Raw genomic sequence first — 16296 nt, 5'->3', positions numbered from 1 at the left:
CATCTTCCATTAGACTTTACTTCTGTTTGTTACTGAGCGTTTTTTGGACTGTTGTGCTAAATTTGAGCTGGCACATTACTAACCTTTTCAAATTAGGCATTTAGCGGGCTCAGCTGAATCTTTTCTTAATTTGCACATGAGTGTTTGCCAGAACAGCTGGTATTGTGCTGGAATATTAGTTTAAATCTTCAATTACATAGTCCAAGCACAAACACATAAACTTTGGAGAGGATGACCTAACTGGTGCCAAACACAGTCAACTTTATTAATAAGAATAATAGCAACAACAATCGCTAATAGTTATTGAGCGCTTACTATGTCCCAGGCATTATAGGTATATTCAGTTATTTACCACTTTTAACAGTCTGATGAAGTTTTATTTCCCCATTTTTGTAGATAAGAAAACTTGAGAGGCTAGATTACGTGTCCTAAATTATACAATTAGTAAGTAGTAAAACTTCTAGTAAGTAGTAAAACTTCACTTTGTACTGAGGCAATCTAGCTGCAGAATCTGCAGCTGTGCTTCACCACTTCGCAACACTGTCTCAGTAAATCTATCCCATAATAATGGAGAAGTTCCACTTTCTCAGGTAGGTTTCACAGAGAAGGAGGTGTCACTTTGTGACACAGACTTCAGGGGAATAGGAGGTAACCAGGCTAAAGGGATGCAAGCCACCCTTCACCTCCACTCCCAACCAACCATAGGCAACCTTGCCGTTCCCATAAATGTGTGTGCGTTTTTTGGTTTATTTTTAACATGTTTATGATAAGATTTATGCTATGGCTTTAATATGCTTATGATAAAGCCCTGCCACATATCAGGACCTATACCGAGAACAGAGCCATAAATGTGTAGGGTGGGGTCTTCCTTTGAGGATAAGGACATTCGAGAAGTTAGTCACTTGGAGAAGAGCTAGCTGACAGGCCTGGGATACAAATAGGCTCTCTAGCTGGGTGGCAGACTGGAATCTAGCTCTGCTGGTCTTGATCACCAAGGGGCCAATAAGTCAGCTTGGGTAATGGCGCACAATGCAGTACTCTCCCTGGGGTGGGGCAGACAGGGCAGAACCTAAGGCAGGAAAAACTGGGTCAAGGGACTTTTGCCTCTCTTACCTATGCTTGTTTCCCCTTGAACTCCTTGAATGTTTGGAAGAGGACTCTGGGAAGTTCCAGTATACCTCAGATGTCTCAGTGAGGGAATTTTTTAATATACTGAGCCACAGAGCACTGGAGAGCAGCAACGATGGTGGTGGGAATGAAGGAATTGAATCTAGAGAGGAGAGGGAGAGGGTTCAACATGGAAGCTTCCTGTAGCCTGCCATCCTCGCTTCCTTCTTGGTTCTGCTGCCTGCCCTTGGAGGTTCTGGCTTGTAATTTAGAGGCAGTACTCCTGTATGCCTCGAGTATTGGCCTTCGAGGTGTTTGGGAACGGTTTGTAAAATAGCTATGCTAGTTTTCTACCACAATCAACTCTGAGAGAACCGAAGACAGCCCAAGGTTTCTCTCTTCCTTCTTTTTATTTTTTATTTATTTATTTATTTATTTTTTGCGGTACGCGGGGGCCTCTCACTGTTGTGGCCTCTCCCTTCGCGGAGCACAGGCTCCAGACGTGCAGGCCCAGCGGCCATGGCTCACGGGCCCAGCCGCTCCGCGGCATGTGGGATCTTCCCGGACCGGGGCACGAACCCACCTCCCCTGCATCGGCAGGCGGACTCACAACCACTGCGCCACCAGGGAAGCCTCTTCTTTCTTTTTAAAATACAAGTGAGTAAGTGTAGAGATCTACTTTTGCTATGGTGTTGACAATGCACAGGTATTTACAAGTGTCCATTATACAGGCTGGGGAAAACACTATGTATATGTATTGAGTAGATTTATTAAGCTAAAAAAGCAGTGAGAGGCCCGCGTACGGCAAAAAAAAAAAAAAAAAAAAAAAAAGTCCCCTGCTAAGCCCCATTCCTGGCTCAAGAAAGTATCACCTCAAGAGTTTTACGGAAAATTTCCTGACTCCTCTAAAGATGCGGGGGGGGGCGGAGATAAGCAACTGCCTGATGAAACTAGAGCTTTGCCAAGGGAGCCCCAGGATGATCCACTGAAACACGCATGCCACTTTCATTTCAAGAACACTTGTCCCTCTCTCCTTTACAACTTTTTCTAGAAAAGTTATACTTTAGTTTCTCAAAACACCTTACTTTGGGATGTAAACAACCTTGTACGGTATTTATGCCTATTTTTATATTATTTTCCTGATAACTTATTGCAAGTAGCTCTAACAACACATTGACCCCCCGAAGAGATTCCTTCAGAGGCACAAACTCAGAGGAAAGGACGCTTCATCACTCTGTTAGGGAGATGTACTCAGAAACATAACTATGTCTTCCGGGGTCAGGGGAAACCCAGAACTGGGAGGCTGTGATCTTCTTGGTTCTGACTTCGACACGTGTGCAGGGATGAGTGAGGCTGCGCAGCGGGTCCCCAGCTACCAGCCTCCTCAGTCTGGGCCGTGAACAAGGTCAAGATTCTTGCCGCAGCAATAGCGAGACTAAACTCTAAAACTGGCCAAGAAAAAAAAAAAAATATATATATATATATATATATCTTGAGCTCCTTAGGGAGAAAAAACCCCCACAATACACTGCCTTAGTAGGGTTAATCTCGGCGTTGCCAACTGCCCGAGTTGTTAAAAAAATAAAAATTAAAGACAAGCCACTAAATAAAATTAGCCAACAAACCTACCTACCAGCTCTACTGGCTCACTGAAGGTTTTCTGAGCCTCAAGGCTCATGAAAGGATTTCTAGAGAGGAGAAAGGAAGGCACCTTTCCTGTCATTTCGTAAACGTCTCTTGGCAATCCTGGGGCTAGGGAGTCAGCTGTCACACTTGGGGATACAGGCGCTCCCAGCCTGGCCCAAGGCTGTACAACCAAAGCGGCAGGAGACCGGGAACCCTCTGCGGCTGCGCCTCCAAACCTTGCAGACACCAGAGAGAAAAGGGAGCTTTCTCAGGCGTTCAGCAAGTAGAGGAAAAAGACCCGCTCTAGCCTCAAGTTGGGAAACTTTTCCTCAAAACTGCATTATCCTTTGTGAGCTGCCTGGAAACCCCTAGCTTCTTTTCAAGGGATTGTAACGACTTGCGTCCACAATTACAGGAACCCAAGCAATTCAGGAGGAAAAAAAATACACACACGGACTACATGCATGAGTCAAATGGCTTGTGTATGTGGCTTTGGAACATTCTTATCTAAACACGCCGGTGTCCCCGCACTCGGGCTGCTTTTTCCACCAGTGCCTCATCCGTAGTCAGTTGTCCCTTTTCTGCCTACATTTTCTGGAAAAACTGGATACCCCACCCTCTGAAAGCGCTGTTCTGAATCTCTCCTCTGCGCCCACCAAGCCGAGCTCAGCCCTCCGGCTCCTCTCTCCCCAGGCCCTGCTTGGAGGCCGCTGCCATCCGTGGTCCTGAGGCCAGCGATGCGCGCGTGGGGAAGCCGTCCCGAGGGTGAGTGTGTGTAGGGGGAGTGGGTGGAATGGGGAGGATGCTAGTTCTGGCCAAGCTAACAGTTTCTGCCAGGGCACATATTTTGGGGGAGTTTCCGGGCCACAGGGTAGAATTGCAAATCCCCCGGGGTGATCACGAGCTCGAGCCGGGTCGGAGCAGCTGCCGTGAGACTGTTAAGGCCGCATCACCCCCACGCGTAACTAGGAAGGGTCGCCGGAGACCAGAGACCACCAAATCTCGGGAAACGCAAACCAGCCCCGCCGGGTGCGCGGCCACGGCTTAAAGCTTTCCCAGATGCGATCCCCCCTGCTTCCCCTTCTTATCCCTCCCTGAGTCCAACCGCGTCAAGAGGTCTGGTGCCCAACTCTGGCAGGCTGTGCTCGGAGACCCGAGAAGCCTCTAGTCTCAGTCAGTGTCGCCAACCCGGGTTTCAAACGCATCGTGCAGCCACCTGTTTCACAAAGCCCGGAGTTTGTGCGGGCGCGGGCTGCGGCCGGAAGAACCCTGTCATCCCCTCGGTCCGGCTCGGCCCAGGATCTCCAAAAACGCACGTCGCTCTAAATCCAAGTGCGCACGCAGCTCTGCGAAACGCTGGAGGCTCGCACCCCTCCGGCCCCCGGCGCGCGGCGACTTATTTCCCGGTCTCCCCGGCTCAGCCCCCGCCCCCAGCGCTGGTCGCCGGGCCAGCCCTCCGCCAGATCGGCGCCCCGAAATACCTGCCGTGAAGATGCAGAGAGCGAAGAGAGTCTTGTAGACCATGGTACCCTGGTGCTTGGTGCCGAACCCGGCGCGGGCAGCGGGAGAGTTTGCCGGGCCTGACCGAGCGCCCAGAGCGCGGGCAGCTGCTCCTCTGTCCGCTGGCTGCGCTGGGAGCCGGGCGACCGGGCGGCTCGGGCGGCGGTAAGGGAAACTAGGCGAGCGCCGCGCGGCTGCGTCAGCTGCTTGTACTCCGGCGCCCGGCGCGCTTCTGCTCCATCCCAGCCGCCGGGCCGCCTCCGCCGCCGCAACCGCCGCCGCCAAACCCCGCCCACCCGGGTCCCGCGGAGAAGACAAGGCCAGCCCTGGCCTTCCCTCTCCCAGCCCTCGCGTTCCGGGAGTCGCGGCCCAGGGCGGCCTCTGCTGGACAGTCAGGGCGCGAGACCCGAGTTTTGACCCGGTTCAGCAAATGTCTGGGGCGGCTAGCACTGTGCTGGGAACTAAGGGGAGGCAAAGAAGTGGGAGCAGATTTCTGCCCTCAGGAATTTATCTCAGCTTTTCGTACAGGAGTAACAACCTTTAAACACGTGACCGTGTGCCATCTTAGGTGTCACCTGGAAGAGCCAAGACCCCACTACTGGAAGAGAATACACACTTCTTTCCAAGTATGAGAACCTTTTCCTTTTCTTTCATTTCTCCAAACGTTCCTGCGTGTACATTAAACCCTCACACACATTCAACCCCACTGCATTTCCTGGTGCCTGAGCCAGGACGTCTGCCATCCTACTCAGCTTCTTACGAGAGGAAACAGTACTAATGTCAGGTAACAGTGATCATGCGATAATTATGAGCCAGGCACCCTACTGGGTGTTGTATCATGATGCTTCTAACGACGCTACGACATAAGATTTATTATTTCATTTTAAAGATAAAAAAACTAAGGCACAGAGAAGTTAGGTAATGTGTTCAAGGTCACATAGCTGGTAAGGGCTGGATCCCGTAACTGAAGAGTTTGTGTACCAGGGCATAATAACGAAGGCTGACATTTCCTGAGAATTGCTGTGTGCTAGACAACTGTGCTGTACAGGTATTAACCAAGTCAAGTTCTCAGAACAATTCTTTGAAGTGGGCACTATGATAGCTTCATTTTCAGGGGAGAAAATGAAAGCATGGAGAGGTTTAAGTACTTGCCCAAGGTCACACAACTAGCTAATGGTACAGATAAGATGCCTGGGGTCATCCCTGGACTATACTGTCTCTTCAAAGCCCAAGGTTTCTGTGTGTTCACACAGATCGAAGCTGATCTTTCACTTAATCCTCTCCACCACCTTAGACTTGCTTATTTTCTACATCTCTATCAGACCGGATGCTAGATCATCTTCCAATATCTATGTTATTATGAGCCTGGTGGTCCCCTAGTCACTAGAGCTGGGATTAAGGAGCCTTCCTAAAGAACTGATTTGCTCAGGACCTAGCAGTGCTGGAGAACAGCTTTCTTTCTTTTTTTTTTTAATTTATTTTACTGAAGTATAGTTGATTTACAATGTTGTGTTAATTTCTGCTGTACAGCAAAGTGAGTCAGTTATATATATATGTATATATGTGTGTATATCTATCTATATATTTTCATATTCTTTTCCATTATGGTTTATCACAGGATATTGAATATAGTTCCCTGTGCTATACAGTAGGACCTTGTTGTTTATCCATTCTATAGAACAGCTTTCTTGTTCAGTGACTTCTTTCTCATATACCAGCCAGAGCCTCAAGTTGTATTTTCTCACTCCCTCGGGCCTCATGACTTTATCTGTGATGATGTCAGTCCCTCTTCCTGACCCCCCCATCACCACTTGTAGAGCTTGTCATGCTTCCACAACCAGATTAAACTGAGCTCATGTTTTCTCTTTTGTCTTGGTAAATTTATTGATTTTTGTTGAAATGAGAAGTCAAAGATATTACAACCAGATGCCCAACCCCCTTTCCTCCTCTCTGGCCAAAGAAACTGCAAATTTATTTTATTAAATAAACTCTCTTAATTCTTAATGCTTTTGACCTTCAGGTCCTTCTGGTTTCTAGGGTAATCTATGTGATGATGAAGAATTACTGCATCTGTGTGGTGACTGCCATGGAGGAATGGAATTTTGCAAGCATGTTCTGTAAGGCACTGGTGCCTTTAGATAGGACCATTGAAGTAAGTGACCCTATGACAGAAATAAAGATTTTCAGAAACACTTCACAGAAAAAAATTGTTCAGTTGAAATTCAACAGACGTTAATGGAGTCCCTTAGTAGTGTAAAGCATGTGTGACAGGCTTTGATATCTAAGATGATAGTTTTGTATCCAAAGGATCGTGATTCCCACGTATGAATCAGTTAAAATCTCCAAAGCTTTTCGTTGTATACAGAATAGAGTTGAAAATAATTTCTTTAACTAAAATAATTCATTTTTATTAACAATTAAAACTTTTGATTTATTAATTTAGTGAAAACATATTTGATCACTTACTAGGTGCCAGACCTTATACTAGGCTGTGGGAATGAGACAGGTTGTAATAGTCAAGGTAGGTAGGTTATGCTGCTGTAATAAACCACCCAAAAGTCTCAGAGGCTTAAGCAATAAAGGTTTACTTCTCGCTTATCATCATCTGCTTTGGATCCAGGCTACTCCCCAGAGGAGATATCTTCTACATCAGGATTCAGTGTTATACTCCATATCAGAAACTGCTTCTATACTCAGGAAAGAAAGAGGAGGAGAGTTATGCGCAGCATTTATGTCTTTCACCTGGAAGTGACGATTCTTTTCTTTTTAAAATTAATTAATTAATTAATTTTATTTTTGGCTGTGTTGGGCCTTTGTTACTTCACGCGGGCTTTCTCTAGTTGTGTCGAGTAGGGGCTACTCTTCGTTGCGGTGCGCAGGCTTCTCGTTGCAGTGGCTTCTCTTGTTGCAGAGCGTGGGCTCTAGGCGCGTGGACTTCAGTAGTTGTGGCATGTGGGCTCCATAGTTGTGTCTAGCAGGCTCTAGAGCACAGGCTCAGTAGTTGTGGCTCATGGGCTTAGTTGCTCCGCGGCATGTGGGATCTTCCTGGACCAGGGCTTGAACTCGTGTCCCCTGCATTGGCAGACGGATTCTTAACCACTGTGCCACCAGGGAAGTCCAGAAGTGACGATTCTGCTCATATTTTACTGGTTAAAGGAAGTCAGTGGCCATGCTTAACTTCAAGAAAGCAAGGAAGCACATTCTTCATGGTTGTGATGTATGCCACAGTGGTTAATTGTCCCTGCCATCAGGAAGCTTATATTCTAGTAGTGAGGAGTCAAACATTGAATGATCCCAAAAATATATGCAATAATTTATTATGTTAAAGTGGTGGGGGATGGGAGAAACGGGTGAGCTGTTTTATAGTTGTTTGTTAAAATAAATTGAATAAAAAAGAGTTCAAAATATATGCAATACCTTATTATGTGAAATGCTATAAATAATAATACCCACTAACATGTATTGAGCTTCTGCTCTGTGTTCTGTTAGGGATTGTTTCAAGCATTTTGTGTAATCTGTAAACTTTACACTCTGTAAGTTTATCCCAATTTTGCAAATAAAGAGACTAAGAGATACTTAACAAAAGTTTAAGTATGAAGGAAACCAAAAGATGCTAAGATATTATGGCAGGGGTACTTGCACTCCTCATTGGGGTCAGGGGTGGAATTTGCATGTAACCTTTTAGTTATGCCTTATAGCAAAAGCCAGTTTCTTCAGAGATTTCTTGGTTCTTTCATAATGCTCCACTGGGATAAAATCTAAGATAGACCTGCCTTTTACTGACTGCCACTCTTTTTTTGATCACTGACTAAATGAATTTCTAGGGTTGTAGACGTTCAATATTTTTTAAAAAATTGCCCTTGGTTGACTTAGCTTTCGACATCCTGAATTTATCATAATTTATAGATAAAGTCGGGTAATACATTTTAGGTAATATGGAAGTGTTAACTCTGGACTCTTGGATTCATCATGGCCTAGGAGAGACAGAGTAACTCAGTTGAGAGAGCTGGGTAAGTAAGGCAAGTCAGTGCAGTGGTTAGAGGCTGAGTTCTGATGTCTATTCCATGGTCCCCATAGGCTGGGTTCGAATCCCCCCTCTTCCATCTACTAACTGACTTATTACTTGGTATCTCTATGCCTCAGTTTCTTCCTGGCTTCATTGGGAAGCTTAAATGGATTACATATGTGAAAGACTTGGCATGTTCTAGGTGCCAGTAAATGTTAGCTATTATTAGAGGAGAAACTTTGAGGTACATTTAAAACTCATTTGGGGATCTAAAGTACAAGGAGAAAACATTAATGCCTGCTGTAGCTTTTTCTTCATATAAAAGGTTACGATACTTGGACTCTCCCCTGGGCAATTCCACTCCTGCTACATCTGAGCTGCAGGGGAAAGCTCTAAACTGTCTCTGACAGCTCCTTCCCGAGCCCCTCATCCCCAAAGGCAGGAGTGCAGCAGTCTCAAGACCCTGATATATTTTGTCTTGGTTTCATTTCTCTCCCCAAGTTGCACTGCAAAAATATCTCCGTGGCTTTTGCTATATACTTAATTACATAACTTTGCTTCTCTCTTAACTCCAATTTCCTTTTAAAAATATTAATGGTAAAAAAGATTAAAGGCAGTGATGCAATATGAGAAAAAGAGGAAATTTGGAACTTTGCCAAGAAATATTTGTTTGAACAAAGGCAGTTTTAAAAGCACATGATGAAACATGATTGTTTCCCTGATTTAAATAAACTTGTTTGGAGCATTTTGAGGCCACTACACCACATGTCACTAATTTTTATTTTAATTAAGGAGGAAACCCTTAAAATATTTCAGGAAGGAAGAAACTGACCTGTTGGAGGTGATACACATAATGAAACCTCTTTTTAAACTTGATTGAGTTGATACTGTAGATTTGCATTGTCCAGTAGAAGTAAAATACAAATCATATATGTAATTTTAAAATTTCTAAAAGTCATATTTTGAAAAAGGAGAAAGAAACAAGTGAATTTAATTTTAATGCTATGATTTATTTAACTTGATGTATCTAAAATATTTATCATTTCAGCATGTAACGAAAAGCAAAATATTAATAGGATATTTTACATTCTTTTTCTCATTGTAAGTCTTCAAAATCCAATGTTTATTCTACATTTATACAACATCTCAATTCAGACTAGGCACATTTTGAATACTCGGTAACAAAACATGGCTAGCAGCTATCATAACGGGCAGTATGGCTCTAGAGCACTGGGCCCAGTCTCTTGCCTTGCCTCATGGATATCTTCTGTAAAAGTACAGAGCAGTGCTGGTGGAACTTTCTTAACTGACAGTGGAGTAGTTGGAAGCCTAAGGTTTGCTGATTGCGTGGCCTCTAACCCGCATTAACTTCTCTAAATCTCAGTTTTTCCCTCTATGAAGTGAAGACCATGATAATAATTACACCTTACTTCAGAGGATTACTGTAAGGATTTATAATCCTTATATTATTAATGAATGAATGAATGCATGGAAAACATTTAGAACAGACCCTAGACAGAGCAGAGCCTTAATAAATGCTTACTTGTTATATTTGGTAAGAATGGTTATGATGGTGATTACAAAATGAGTATTAATAGTAAAACCTTCCCAATTGTCAGTGTAGTATTAGCGATTCCTTACCACTCAGAGGCACTGATAATATTGCTTGTCCCTAGAAGTCTACTTTTACATAGTTTAGAGCAGCATTTATCAAACATTTTGGTCTCAGGACCCCTTTGCACTTCTAAAATTAGAACTCTGAAAACTATTTGTTTAAGGGCCCTTTCAGGTAATTGCGGTTTTTGTTCTTTTATATTGCAACAAAACTCAATAAACAGTAGTTTCTTAAAAGTTAGTAGCAAGGTGGAATCTGAAAGCATCTCAATAAAATTTTCATATTCTGTTACATTAAAATCCATTGGTCTATTTTGCACTTTGGATGTGTCTTTTACTCATGTGTGATTTTGTAACATCATGCATTGATCATATAAAAATATTGGTTCACTGAGTTACGCAGATCTTCCGAGTTTTAACACATTTTATTATACAACATCAAAAACTATACTTGTTAATATCTCCTCTTATATCATCAAAAAAGTCTTTAAATATTGGGAAGCTATCAAGTTAGTGGTACAAGATACAAGTTTGGCAAAATTCTAATTTTCACTTGAAAGCTTGGTTGCTTTCCTTGAAGTGACATCTAACATCACAGAAAAAATGCCTGACAAATATCCAAGTCTGAATAACCATAGTTTGTCTTTTAGTTGTTCTTTTAAGTAAAAATTGTGTTCCACAAAAAAAGTGGTTAGTTAAGCTTGTGACTCAAGTAATCACATAAGTGCATTTCTTTGAGACAATCACCTCCCTTTGGCATGCAGCAAACATGCTTTATGGATACTTCCCATTTATTTACATAAAATATGAAAAAATATACATATTCAAAATCAAGATTTAACAAAGTTAATAATTTTTACTCTTCTTTAAGGGAGTTCTTAAGTGAAACATGCTTTTTTCCCCTTTAAACTAGACATGCATCGTGTTGAAGAAAACAATGACTATGAATATAATTTGGAGCCACTGCTTCATTTATGCTGAGGCACCAGACATTTTCCCACAATTGCTTTTGCATCATCAATGCAAAAATTTTAAAAAAGGACTAAAAAATAAAAAAGGTAAATAGCATCTTAGTATTATTATGAAAATAGTCTTGACTTTGCAGACCTGAAAGGATCTTGGGGACCCCTAGGAGTCTGTGGACCACACTTTGAGAACTGCTGGTTTAGCAAAAACATCTTAGAAGGTTGCTGAGAACATCAACTGTTTTATCTGTCCAGAGCAGCCCTTTCTTCAGAGAAATTCTCTTTTCCCTTCTCCAAGCAAGTGGTTCCAATGGTGGTTGCATCTTCCTGTGGAGCCTGCCTCTTTTTTCACAGTGATTGGTATAGGGTGGACATCAGGCTCTGTTTGTCCTACTCAGTGCACTTCGCCAGGATTTTCAAACTTGGGACCAGAAAATACCACTAATAGTTGCTCTCTGAGATGAAGTTATGGGGTACTGGTACTCTGGTGGACCACTCCAGCATGTGGAAGGAACTGGTCTGAATTAGGATACAGAAACTTGATTCTTGGAGAGAAGTAGAAATGGGAGAAAAGATGCCTGGTGGCATTCTAGTCCCTAGTCACACTAGTCCCTAGTCCCTAGTCTCTAAGGTTCAACCACATCCTTGCCCTTCCCTCCCCCCCACTCTGTGAGCATTTTCATGAATTTCCCCTTTTGGTCCAGCTAGTTCAAACTGGGTTTCTGCCACCTGCAACCTAAAGCAATTGGCTAATGCAGAGGGTAGCAAAAGCTAATTTCCAAAGTCACTCAGTGTTCAGTAGTAGTGACTGAGGATAGCTCTTCCCATTCAGAAAAAATTAATTATCAGCTCTGGGCTAAAAATAATAATAATAAAAACATACCACTGCTACGTTATTGAACTGATGTGTGGTAGAGCAAGTCAGGATATTCAGCTTCTATTTCTGAAAAAAATTCATGTAAATGAAAATGGTTAAGCCCATGAAAGCAAGTGAGGTTCACCATTGATACTAAAGATTTAATAATACATGATAAATTTGAATAATTTCCACAAATATTTGTAATGAAAAATACAATGAATAACCTGGGCTTTAAATACCTTACTTTTTCACAATATTTGTGAATTTGTCCAATAAGGCCTTTTTTCTGCTCTACACAGATTTTTACCACCATCAATTGTAATACATCTTAGTAGATTCCATTTCAGGTTGTACTGAATTGATGGTTTTTTTAGGTTCCTTGAAAATATTCTTGGACTTCCCTGGTGGCACAGTGGTTAAGAATCCACCTGCCAATGCAGGGACATGGGTTAGAGCCCTTGTCTGGGAAGATGCTACATGCCACGGAGCAACTAAGCCCGTGCGCCACAACTACTGACCCTGCACTCTAGTGTCCACGAGCCACAACTACTGAGCCCATGTGCCACAACTACCGAAGCCTGAGAGCCTAGAGCCCATGCTCTGCAACAAGAGAAGCCACCGCAATGAGAAGCATGTGCACTGCAACAAAGAGTATCCCCTGCTTGCTGCACCTAGAGAAAGCCTGCGTGCAGCAGTGAAGACCCAATGCAGCCAAAAATAAATAATTAAATTAATTAAAAAAATTTTCTTGACTCTAGTTTTACTCAGAATATTCATAGGGTGAATTTTTCCGTCATTTCAAACTTGGTATTGAATCCTCAAATAAATACAACAGAACGCTATTGGTAACATCTGTTGATTCATTAAGAAGTGAGGAAAACCATTAGAAATCATTTTTGTTGTTGTTGTTTTTAAGTTGACTATTGATATTGCTTCTAATGTTCTCAACTCTGAACAACTGTTCTCACAGAGAGCCTAATAGTCCAAACAAATTTATTTCTCTGGAAACTTTTTTTTTGGCCGCTGCAAACAAATACAATTTAATTAACTCACAATGGTAAACCATTTTTCTTGCTTAGTTAACAAATGAGCCACTTGGAAAGTTATGTTGATTGTAGCTTCATTTTGATTTTTAACTTTTGTGGAAAAATTCTGATCTAGTGAGACATTTGTTTTAAATTTTCTAATTTTTCTGACTGTTTTGGGAATATTGTGTATTGGCAAGAGTGTGACAATTATTTAGTTTGGTAATATTGACCTATATTGTATACTCCTAGCATAGCAATAGCATAATTCTTTGCAGTTTAGGTAAAATATCCACGTTCCATTGTGCCTTAAAAGTGTGATACTTGGAGGCTATATTTCTTTTCATTTTTCTTCTTTGTTTCTTTTGACATGATGGGTACACAATACAAAAATGGTGGTATGGTGATATGTGTGACACTCAAAATGCTATCAAGCTATGACCTCATCACTGTGATTTGTAGTGCACTGAGCAGCAGTGTGAGGCCATGAGAGTACCACATGCAGCCTCTGTCACAGCTAGTCAACACCACACTACTGCTGTAGTGTGAAAGTAGTTGTAGGCAATATGAAAAACAAATAAAAGTAGCATGTAGCTGTGTTTCAATAAAACTTTAGTTATAGACACTGAAATTTGAATTTCATGTAATTTTGATTTGTCATGAAATACTCTTCTTTTGATTCTTTTCAACCATTCTGAGCTCACAGGCAGTACAAAAACAAATTTGGCCTCTTGGCCATAGTTTGGCAACCCCTGCTCTAGAGAAGATTTGCATTTGATTCTGCTAGATATCCTGGATTGGTTCAAACCTATATCAATTTCTGCTTGTTAACCTGGGTTTTCCTGAACTGAGTCATGTATATTCAAACTCCATATTCATGTGAGGTTGGGGCTATAGTTCTGACTTATGAGGGAGATTCTTCTTTTTTTTTTCCTTTTTCTTCTGGAGCTGAGCTGAGGCCCTGATAGACAAATCACATTTTGTGATTTTGTGTCTCCTTTTACCATCAGACATGTATTTTTTTTTCTAGTTTACCTTTTTATTTAGGTTGTAGTCATCCTTCAAGGACCCTTTCTTTATGCAAAAGAACCCTAATCCCATTACTGCTATTTATGCAAGTCAAGCCCTTATCTCTTGTTCCCTATGTGGTCATTAAACCTGGGGCATCTACACCTTCAGAACTGCTGACCACTCTAATAACAGCTTCATTCTCTGTCTCTGTGGGAAAGAGGGACAGGGGATTTCCTTTGCTTTGTTGTGAGTCCAGTTATATATTTACAAATTTTATAGTAGTTTACCCAGCATTTTAAAGTTATTTTGCATTAGGAGGTGGTTTTTAAGAATAACTAGACCTACATATTTACAGATGTAAAAGTTCCTTGTATTTTCTTAGTCTTTTTCCCCTCTTTTTCTTCCCTTTACTTTCTATAACTCAGTTTCTATTTTAAGCCTCCCATCTCATTAGGCTGGTGAAAAATTTTAACCCTAGTCCTTCTGACTTAACCCCAACTTCCTGCATTTTTTTTCCCCCCATAGTTCCAGAATCTTATGCAATGGTAATGTTTGGAGTGAGGTGAAAGCATCTGGTTCTTGAATTGTCCATCTATTTTCAATCCCAGGTTACAATTGAGAATCAGTCATTCTCTTCAATATGGCTCTTCATATCCAGGGGCTCTCTGCCAGGGTGGGGTGTAGGAATTTTGGCAAGGCTGCCCAGATTCCCACAAAGTTAGTCATTTCATTACTGAATTCTTTCCACTTCTCCAGTGGCTTTGCCTAGAAAGTCCCCTCTGTATTTAGACCCTCAGACCTCTTTGTTCTCACTATGCAACCTATCCCCTAAAGTCCTGGGAATTTCATTCTTGTTTTAGGGAAATCATTTTCCTTTCACAGTTGTGGCCTGGATGCTTTGTGTATACCCTAATCTTCACCCAGCTTTAGGGATTAGGCCTTTGGAAACTAAGGCCTGGAAAATTACAAAGCTACTTCTGATTTTTCTCTGCTACAGTCCTTCCCTTCCTACCAAGCTGACAGTGAAAACTGGATTGACTATTTGTTTGAATGATAGGAGAAGAAAGAAATACAGCAATAATAATAATAAAAGATTAATAGTTTAAAATATTTTCCTGCCATGTGTTTGAAAGGTGATGGTAGTAGTTATGATAAAAGCTGATGGTGGTTGGACTAGAGTAGTGACAGTCAAGATGGAAAGACAAAAACAGAGGTAAGATACATTTTGGAGATAAAAGTAACAGGGCTACTAACTAATATCATGATGTGGGGTTAAGGAAGAGGCTGGAATCAAGTGCAACTTCCAGATTTCTGCTGGACGAACCTGGTGTCCCATTTACTGGGCTGTGGAAATCTGAAGAAACAAAGAATTTTGAGAACTTTCTCATATCCATTTTTCTACTTGAATATAGAATCCCTCCTTATGGATTCTGTCAGTGTGATTTTTTGGGGTGGATTGTTTTGAATATGAAAATATTTTTCCATTTAATGAAGTTACAGATTGTATAAGACAATGGATAAAGATGTAAAGAACTAACCCTCACTGCTATCTTCTGCCATTTCTAATCCTCCACAATGTTGTCTTGACAACTCAGTTTATGTTTGAACTGAGGAATATTTTGCAATGGATAAAAGGGATTACTGAATAAACTTTAATTGGAGGAGCCCCAGGATGTACAATTTTGTTTGTTTTGACTATTTTACAACTTTGTAGAACTGTAAAAACCTATAGAAAACTCAAATAATATAAATAATTTTAGGCCATAGAAATGCAAATTTTGTCCAGTGGAGTGAAATTGACTATCACTTTGTGGATATTGACCAGTTTTGCCAATTTTGCATCCATTTATAAATTCATCTCATCATTTTTTATTTGCTTAAAAGGTATGATATTTTGAATTATTTGACTCAGTTGTAACATCTTACTGGTCCCTCATTTTACTAAGGAGTTAAAATCTTTGATACGTATTCATTTGATGAGTCATGATTTTTCCTTTAAAAATTCTTTTAAAAGATTAATCATAATTTATTTTTTATTTTATTTATTTATTGTAGTAAAATTGCTTTACAATGTTGTGTTAGTTTCTGCTGTACAATGAAGTGAATCAGCTGTATGTATACATATATCCCCTCCCTCTTGGACCTCCCTTCCACCCCACCCCTATCCCATCCATCTAGGTCCTCACAGAGCACGGAACTGAGCTCCTGTGCTACACAGCAGGTTCCCACTAGTTATCTATTTTACACATGGTAGTGTATTTATGTCAGACCTAATCTCCCAGTTCTTCCCACCCTCCCCTTCCCCTGCTGTGTCCACATGTCCTTTTCTTATGTCTACATCTCTATTCCTGCCCTACAAATAGGTTCATCTGTACCATTTTTCTAGATTCCACATATATGTGGTAATATATGATATTTGTTTTTCTCTTTCTGGCTTACTTCACTCTGTGTGGCAGACTCCAGGTCCATTCACATTTCTACAAATGACCCAATTTCATTCCTTTTTATGGCTGAGTAATATTCCATTGTATATATGTACCACATCTTCTTTATCCATTCATCTATCGTTGGACATTTAGGTTG

At 41.5% G+C, this 16296-nt stretch overlaps 1 protein-coding gene and 1 long non-coding RNA gene across 2 annotated transcripts in view; one reads left to right on the top strand and one right to left on the bottom strand.

Annotated features, from left to right (window-relative positions):
• The window catches only part of PARM1 (prostate androgen-regulated mucin-like protein 1), a 114666-nt gene extending 110041 nt beyond the window's left edge, over nt 1-4625 (bottom strand). Inside the window, exon 1 of the mRNA XM_007113834.4 lies at nt 4215-4625. Coding sequence (XP_007113896.1) covers nt 4215-4257 — 43 coding nt within the window. The 5' untranslated portion in view covers nt 4258-4625. The remainder of the gene's footprint in view (nt 1-4214) is intronic.
• Nucleotides 4626-4704: 79 nt separating this feature from the next.
• LOC129392247 (uncharacterized) overlaps nt 4705-16296 on the top strand; it is a 40685-nt gene continuing 29093 nt past the window's right edge. The window contains exon 1 of the long non-coding RNA XR_008617810.1: nt 4705-4859. This is a non-coding gene — a long non-coding RNA (uncharacterized lncRNA). The remainder of the gene's footprint in view (nt 4860-16296) is intronic.

The sequence above is a fragment of the Physeter macrocephalus genome, chromosome 7 (assembly GCF_002837175.3).
Source record: "Physeter macrocephalus isolate SW-GA chromosome 7, ASM283717v5, whole genome shotgun sequence".
In the NCBI taxonomy this organism is placed as follows: Eukaryota; Metazoa; Chordata; class Mammalia; order Artiodactyla; family Physeteridae; genus Physeter; species Physeter macrocephalus.
The sequence above is the reverse complement of the archived record's forward strand: the minus strand, read 5'-3'. Positions and strand labels throughout refer to the sequence as shown.